Source organism: Lycorma delicatula, chromosome 5 (assembly GCF_047948215.1).
Source record: "Lycorma delicatula isolate Av1 chromosome 5, ASM4794821v1, whole genome shotgun sequence".
Taxonomy (NCBI): domain Eukaryota; kingdom Metazoa; phylum Arthropoda; class Insecta; order Hemiptera; family Fulgoridae; genus Lycorma; species Lycorma delicatula.
The window spans coordinates 1,931,211-1,940,422 of record NC_134459.1 but is presented as its reverse complement, the minus strand read 5'-3'; the positions used below and the strand labels follow the sequence as shown (position 1 = coordinate 1,940,422).

Genomic DNA, 9,212 nt, shown 5'->3' with positions numbered 1-9,212 from the left:
TGTGTTTACTGAGTTACAGCTAGGTTTTGTATCATCCCAGCCACATGCGTGAATTGGTACTCTTGCATTGTGGCGTGTAGCCTGTTGTGTGAGTTTGCTGGATCGGCTGAATTACGGGTTGTGAGTGATTGAAAGACATTTGGATGGCGACTTCTTGTAATCATGATTGATGTCAGCTTGTTGCCGAAGCTTATTGAAGTGTAAATCCGTTTTTGTACCTTCTTTTAGGTATTTCAGTAAACTGCAGCTTTCGCAGTACAAAGAAATACAAAGCAAGAACGACGTCCTTTACTGTTAAGAACAGACAAGTTCAGCTTATTTTACCTTACGCTTAAAATGAGTGACGACGACAGAGATATCGATATAGAAAGTGTAAGTACTGTTTATTACCGTTATAAATTATTTACTGCAATTAATAACCAATGTAGCAAAAGTATACTTTTAGTTGTTAGATTAGTTGGTTTTACATAATTTATTGTATATAACTAGGTTAGGTTTACGTTTAATTCTTCAGATGCTTAACTTTCCTTACTAGGAATGTTGTTACTTTGCAGGTATAATCACGAAGTTCGGTGGTAACTTCTAAACAGTGCACATCTAATTCTTGTAGATATATAGAGATGTATCCAAAATTAGAAAACTATTTCTAGTAATAAATTAGTTTCTTATTTTGTTTTGATAATTTGTTGTTATTCAAAGATATTAGGATTGTACTCAGTGGCAGTTGATATTATACTCTTTTCGTGTAATTTCATTAACTTATTTGACATCCAAATGTCTTTGTTATACTTAGTGTATATGTGAAAAACTGAATTGAGTACAATCCCATTAATTTCAAGTACTTAAGGCTGCCATAATCTTTTTTCTTCTCATTTCATAAACTTTGTTAATGTATTGGTACAGAATTAGTTTTGGAACATGTCAACTGCTCATTACTCTGTAATATTACAAGTTACGTTAAAGAAAAACATAAACTAAATTTACATGAAAACTTTTGTAATCATTAAGACAGTAAGTATATAACTTATTAGTAGACTAAATTCAATTTGTTAACTTGTTCAATGGCTGCTTTCTTTACGATCTGGAATAATTGTATGTGGTTATTTCTTAATTGCAATCACAGGTATAATTTCTCCACCCATTTGGTTGTTACTTTACAGGGTATATCACGAAGTTCTCCCAAGACTTTCATGACCTATTCTACTTAGGAAAGTAATGGAAAAAGTTCATATAAATACATTTTCCTGAAATGTTCCTTTTGTTAGTTTAGCTGCTGAAAAATCTATTTTGGGACCTATTTTATTTGACTTTTCATGTCAAAAACCATAATAAACCAGTAATTCTGTTTCATAATAAACATTTAAAAAATTTTTGTACAACCTCAATTCACCAGGGTAGCTGAAATCCAACTGAAACCTTTCACTAGCCAAAACTCGGAAGTGAAGCACTTTAGGACATACATTGATGTGAACTTTTTCCATAATTTTTGTTTTGTACATATGTAGAATAGGTCATGAAAGTTCCAGGAGATCTTCATGATACTATCTGTATACCTGATGGTTTAGTGAAAATGTATTTACAGTGATTTTATTTTTTATTTTTTTGTAGAAAATAAAAATTTGTATCATGTAAATTAATTCTACATTTACAGAAAAAGAAATGAAAAAGAGGTTTGTTTTACTAAATTTCTTATGATTTTGATCCATTGCATTTTTTTAACAGGTAAATCCATTTTAGAACCACAAGCTCGTTCACAGATCTTGCCCATAACTTTTTGCTGTGATACATACAGTTTACATACATAACAGTTTTTTGTTATGTATGTATTTAACCAGATTTATTCATTGGTAACTATCATCAGGGTCTGTTATTGTTGTTCTGTGCTTGTGTTAAGAACGTAGCTAGGGTGAAAACCAAGTTTTTTCTGTCTCTGATAATTTAATATACAGATGTTGATGGTCACAATTAGATTAGTGGTGTGTAGGCTAGATTGTAGATTACTTGGTTTTGGTTTTGATTTTCATCATGGATCTGGCATTTTTCATTTCATCCAATTCATCCTTCATTAAAATATGGGATGTAAGATGTTTGAGATGTAACAAAAGTAAAATGAAAATGTAATTATAGTAAGCTTGTTTGATATTGTAAATGTTAACTTGTATGTTATTGCAGATGTTGCATTTATGTGTTCTGTCATTGTTTCCCGTTGAACTTTTTTGCAACTTAAACTAAATTTAGTTGTTTTGAGATTAACTGGGAGAATGTTTTTTGCAATATGTGTAGTGATTAATGGTTTATTCTGTTTTGCTTTGAATTTCTGTTTTTGTTATGTACATTGTTAATTTTGTAAGATATCTCATTTAGTATTTGTGTTTTTAAATTTTAATAGAGAAAATTTTTGTTTTTATACTTATTTGGATAATTTAGGTTATAAGTCTACATGAAATTTTTATGATTTTAACAAAGGTTTAAAAAGATAAAAACAAACCTTTATTCTGAAGCTATTAAGACACAATATCATGAAGTATGTGAAGAATTCTTTTGAATAAATCACTGCCCTTGAGTCAGCAACACCACATAAACTCAGAGGTACAAGTCAATCATTCGATATGTACCACATTGCACCTTGTTACAGGTTTTGCTAGTCTCCATGTGCTTTATACTGTTTTATGTTAATAACATATGTTCTACAATTGGTTGTAGGCCTTCCACTCATCAGATATTATCATTGTGCTGGGTAAATAAATTGCTAAACAATATAACAGGTGTTCAGCTAATCTCTTATCAACAGTCACCAAAAAACTATTTTTACTTTCCTTATAAAAGCCACTAAAAACCCAATGTTCAGCAAGCTGATGGCCCATATGATTTTTTTTTTTATGGAGAAATAAGTTCTCTTCAATTTCCACTGTAGTAGTGGAGGCCAACAATTTTAATTGGAGTTTTCAACAAATAAACAGCTGTCACTTTATGCATATAATTATACCAATCTATTGTTGTAGATGCATTAATTTCAAGTTCCTTTTCACAAACTATTATGGAGGTTTTTTTTGTAACCAACAATATTTTATAAAATAGCAGTTTTGACCCTGATAGATATGTTTTGTCATAATTATTTACATGCATAGTGCTGTGTTTTTGCACAGCTCCATCACTGATGAGTATGCAATTGCAATACCATTTCATGACCATTACCGCATTTTTGCAGATTATGCAAAACACCATGCTCCTGAAAAAATTTGATTGCATCTTCAGTTTTAATACTTTCAACAAAACAAATGAAGTTTATGTCAGCAACTTTGCCTGAATAGATAAAGTATTTGCAGTTAACTGTTTACAATCATAAACCAAATTGCAATAAACTTATGATTTCTCATGTTCAGAGTTATATAAATTGGATTGAGATAATTACTTTTTTATTATTTTTTATTTTATTTTATTTTCTTCCTATTTTTACTCAAGGATAAGTGTTTGATTGTTTTTCATTCTTTACATTTTATTAAATCACTTCAGTGTGTGGAAAAACGTATGTAGACAGATAAAAGAAAAAATCCATTTATTTAAAAGTAGGACGATGAGTTTTTCATTGATAAGGGATGGTATGTGCACTGTTGAAATTGAAATTTTCCTTTATTGTTTTGTTTTTGTGAGTGTAATAAATAGTTTATGAATCATTGTTATAGGAACTGAGAATTTATAAGGTTGGTTGGTTCAGGGTGTTATGAAAAAATATCTGCAACTGTTTTGTATATATTTATATTTTTAATTATGTTATGATGTTGAGAAAAGAATGCTTTGTTATAGTTTGTTTGTGTATCTGTTTTATGTTAAAAAAGGATTCTGCTTGAATGATGAAAATAGACAGGTTCCAGTTTACAGGATCCATATATAAAAACACTAAATTCCCCTGAATATAAATGTATTTTTTAAGACCCACTTCCTAAATTTGATAAATAAGATTTAATCATAACGTACTGTAAACTTTATGAGTGTAATTAGACTTTCATCCCTATATTCTCCATCTAGACTTGTATGTTTTTATTTGACTAAAGGAACTATGCAATAGCTCAGAAAGTTTTTTGTAAGCATATTTTTCCAATGTGGTTAGAAAGCTAATCATATTTTTTTTAAATTTAATATTACATTTCATTACTCCGATTGTAAGTTACATTATTTTTATAAAATGGTATCTTACAGTACCGTAGGTTAATTCTTTTAATTATAGATAAGATACAGGAAGTATTTATTATTAGCAGATTACACAGACCTGCAGCTTCACACATGACTATGATTTTTGTAGTATTTGTCAAATTTATAAATCACAAATAGTTTAATTATTAAAAAGTATTTCTTACGATTTGCTGATGATATAGTAATTCTAGCCGAGAGTAAAAAGAATTTAGAAGAAACAATGAACGGCATAGATGAAGTTCTACGCAAGAACTATCGCATGAAAATAAACAAGAACAAAACAAAAGTAATGAAATGTAGTAGAAATAACAAAGATGGACCACTGAATGTGAAAATAGGAGGAGAAAAGATTATAGAGGTAGAAGAATTTTGTTATTTGGGAAGTATAATTACTAAAGATGAACGAAGCAGGAGTGATATAAAATGCAGAATAGCACAGATGAAACGAGCCTTCAGTCAGTCAGAATATAATTTGTTTACATCAAAAATTAATTTAAACTTCAGAAAAAGATTTTTGAAAGTACATGTTTGGAGCGTCGCTTTATATGGAAGTGAAACTTGGACGATCGGAGTACATGAGAAGAAAAGATTAGAAGCTTTTGAAATGCGGTGCTATAGGAGAATGTTAAAAATCAGATGGGTGGATAAAGTGAAAAATAAAGAGGTGTTGCGGCAAATCGATGAAGAAAGAAGCATTTGGAAAAATATAGTTAAAAGAAGAGACAGACTTATAGGCCACATACTAAGGCATCCTGGAATAGTCGCTTTAATATTGGAAGGACAGGTAGAAGGAAAAAATTGTGTAGGCAGGCCACGTTTGGAATATGTAAAACAAATTGTTAGGGATGTAGGATGTAGAGGGTATACTGAAATGAAACGACTAGCACTAGATAGGGACTCTTGGAGAGCTGCATCAAACCAGTCAAATGATAGAAGACAAAAAAAAAAATTTCTTATGATTCATGAATTTCCAAAGTATGAAGCAATAGATTTATCATTCATGTGGCCTCGATACATAGAATCATTATTTGATAATTTTGAGATATTTATTAACATGCAGAAACACGTTTCATATAAATAGAGAGAGATATAAAATCTTTATTTCTGTAGAATAATTTGAATAGTGTTTTTATACATATTTTTTCACCATCATCTTATTATAAATTACATTTATAGTTCTTCTGTTATCATAGCGAACAAAGAGCGTGCCACTCTTACTTACCCAAGAACATATAGCATACAATTGCCCATGAGAAAAGCAAACAGCTCGTAAATTTACACCAGCTGTACTTAAAGTTTGAGCTTGAGATTTATTGATGGTCATTGCAAAACATATATTAACTGGAAGCTGGAGTCTTAAATTGAAATGCAAAGTTATTAGGTATGATTGGAATTCTAGAGATAAATACAGTTTCTCCTTTGCTGCAACCTGTTAAAGTAGTTGCTTCAGTGATATGTTTTTGTAGATACTTAACTTTCAATCGAGTACCATTACATAACTGTGGTGGCTTCAGATTTCTCATGAGTATAATTGGAACACCTACTTTTAATGTGTGAGCTGGTAATCCTGAACTGACAAAGAATTCAAAAACTCTGGTAATGAAATGCATCCTCTTTGCTCAGAACTGTATTAATGAAGTAGTATGTTTTTTGTATCCTGCAAATTCTTGCAGTATGCAACTATTTATGGTATTTACTTGATAATTTATTGGTAGTAGTATCACATGCTCGCATAACCGAGCATTATGCAAATTTATAGATTCGTCTACAAATGCATGATGATGCTTGGGGTATAGATCTGTTTGAGTTTTTTGCTGCATTTGTGCTGCAAAAAAAAAACCAAGAGAGTATTCAATTTTATTAACAAATTTTACACATGTACCTTATACAGTCTTTAAAGAAAAACATAATTTAATATTTGATTTTTTTAAATTTGCTGATTAGGACCTAAATTTTATGTTCTGGCTGGTGGATCAGGTATTCACTTTGTACACACACACACACATATGTAAAACTCATGGTATCTGTTGTAAAAATGAAATTTGATTATAAAATTCTTCTTTCAACCATTTCATGTGATATAGAAAATGAAACTTGCATGCTGTCACAGTGTGAAAAATCTCCAGGCATTAATGAAGTGCTCAGATTACTGCAAGATAGCTGGGATGATTTTGATTTTGAAATTATCATCAAACAGTGGGTTTCTGTTGACCATTGTGAACTACTCAAATTCTTCCATTTCAAGAGTATTTAGATACTTACTGAAAATTTAAATAGTTTAAAAAGGCATCATTTTATTGCAAAGAAACAAGCTAATTTCCTCAACATTAAAAAGGAAAACTTGAAGGGTGAATGTATTGTAATGGGAGACTTCTCTCAAAATTTTTTTTTGTGATGTAAGATGAAGTTCAGTCATATCACTGGTCAAAAACTTGCCACAGTACATCCATTTCTCAAATAGGTACTTGTGTATTAACGCCACTGCAGTTACAGCTTTATTTAAAAACAAAGTAGTCAATCGGATTTCGGTGGAAAATGGGCGATATAGAGTTTAACAGATTCAAAACAGTCTATTAATTTTAATAAATGGTTATTTATATTTATGTGTATTTATTTTATAAATATAATTTAACCAAACTTAACCTACGCTCGCTAACCTTGACTAATTAATAGGAGTGTTTTATTATTAAAATAATAAATAATTGCAATAATTACTGAATTTATTAAATAAATACTCAAAAAAATTATGGTGTTAATTAGTCAAGGTTAGCGAGCAAAGTGAGCGTAGGTTAAGTTTGGTTAAATTATATATATAAAATAAATAAATATAAATAACCATTTATTAAAATTAATAAAGAGACTGTTCATTTTCCACCGAAATCCGATTGACTACTTTGTTTTTAAATAAAGCTGTAGCTGCGGTGGCGTTAATACGTAAGTACCCTCAAATATTAATAAAAAAGGAAAATTAGAAAGCCAAAGCTACTATGTGATTATTGAGTACTTGAAGCAAAATACTACATTGTTCTGCTTCCAAAAGCAAGTTATAAATAAAGTAAAAATACTGTTACCCCAAGTTAAACAATTTTTTTATTTTTCTGAGGCTCCTCAGCTCAGTAAAAAAAAAAATTTCATAAATTTGTGCTATCGTCAAGAAGATTTTGAAATCGCAGCTGAATGGCATTTTTTGTTTCATACCATGGAAAAGGACCATGTGATGGCATTGGTGGAACTGTAAAAAGGACTGTGACAAAAGCAGCCTTCAAAGATCATCAACAATCAAATTGTTACATCTTCTGAAATGTACAATTATTGCAAATACACTATTAAAAATTAATATTTATTTTCTGCTCTGATAAAGATGAGACTGAAGAATACCTCAGCTCTTGTTACCAGGTAATCACAAGTCCCAGAAACAAGAACCTTTCACAGTTACGTTTCAACAAGTCAGAAATGTATTATGAAAGTCCAAACAATTTCTAAATCAGAAACATTTACGTTAGTATAGGTTCACAAGGATATTAGTGTTTCTGATTGCTTTATTTATAGTTTTACCAAAGCCAAAACGTAAAAATTATGTCTGTTGCTTATAAAATGGCAAGTGGTGGTTAGGCGAAGTCATTGAAGTCAAAATACATGAAAATGAGGAATATCGAATACACTTTTTCCATTCACAGGGTCCTGGTACTTCACTCAAGAAATCATTGAGGGATAATTAAACATGGGTTCCACTGGAAAATATTTTAAAGATTCTCATGCCTTCAGAGCTTTTTCTATCAACTACTGGAAGAGGACACATATTACACCAAACATAAATGAGAACTTAACAGTTCTATGCAATAAAAAAATTGGAGCTCTAAATTACGTTAAGTTTATTATCAAAAAGTGCAAGATTTATTCATAACTTCCATTAGAAGTAGTGAAATACGGTAAAAGTGAATTGAACAACTTGTTAAGTATTAGAATTGTTTATCATTTTGTAATTATTATTTATCATTCTGTAATTCACTATTTATCAGTTTGTAATTCACTATTTATTAATTATCAATTTATTCATTCTAATGAGTTTAATTGTACTTCTTATAATCTGCAAAAAAATACATAACACCAGTATTTTTGGATATGTTGTTTACGGTAGGAACATTGTTTTTAGCGGTTTTGTTGGCTTCATTACTTGTCAACCGCTTTGAGTAATAAAATAAATTTTATTTAGTTTTAAAGTACATAAAAAATACTTACTGCTGCAAACATTTCAGATTTTTGTAACCATTCCCACATATGGTTTTGAGACCTAATTTGTGACATTTTCGAACTTTTACGATTTGGCAGCCAGTTTTTTTAGTGAAGGACACTCAGTAATAGTCCAATTCATTTTTATAAGTACTACTATTACCTAAGAGTTAAAAGGTAAAAAACAGGCTTGTCACCCTAAACCTTTCATTATTTATTCTGGGCCCAAAGTTTGAAAAAACAACAATTTGCAAACGTAACTTCAGTAAACATTAAAAGATTTAGTAATGTAACAAAATGAATTTTGAGTACACTAAGGTGAAGTTCCATCTTTACTCTTTCCAAGAAACCCTTTTTAGCCTCTGTATGATGTAAAATAAGAATGCTACAGCACATGGAAAAAGTGACGAAAATGACTAGTTTTACCTTTTGGAAAGTTAGAAAATAGTCTTTTACATAAGAAACAATTTTTTATTATATATAAAAAAATATTGTTTGGCCATTACAAGGTGGGTAGTTATATCAAAATCAAAAATAGTGATTCACTGATCATTTTTTGAAATAAAATGGAATACCCAGAGATCTATTTTTTAGTTATACTATACATATATTTTAGATTATAGAAGTATAGATTTAGATTGCTCTCTATCCAGAAGGTACCAGTTTTACATCATAGTCAGGAATGGCATTTTTCAACTTACAAATATATTTTTCGTTAAAAGAATTTTGCTTTTCCTTCAAAAGATATCGTCATTCACTTCTAAATATGACTAGAGAATAAATAAAATAAA

At 29.9% G+C, this 9,212-nt stretch overlaps 1 protein-coding gene across 3 annotated transcripts in view; it reads left to right on the top strand.

The window, feature by feature from the left end:
* The first annotated feature begins 12 nt into the window (after positions 1-12).
* The window catches only part of Max (MYC associated factor X), a 48,759-nt gene continuing 39,559 nt past the window's right edge, over positions 13-9,212 (top strand). For 2 of the 3 annotated variants that reach the window (XR_012756348.1, XM_075365501.1), the window contains exon 1: positions 13-372. Coding sequence is in view for 2 of the 3 variants with exons in the window: in XM_075365501.1 (XP_075221616.1) it covers positions 337-372 (36 nt within the window). In the remaining variant the exon portion in view is untranslated. The remainder of the gene's footprint in view (positions 373-9,212) is intronic. The other variant, XM_075365502.1, reaches the window with a different exon arrangement.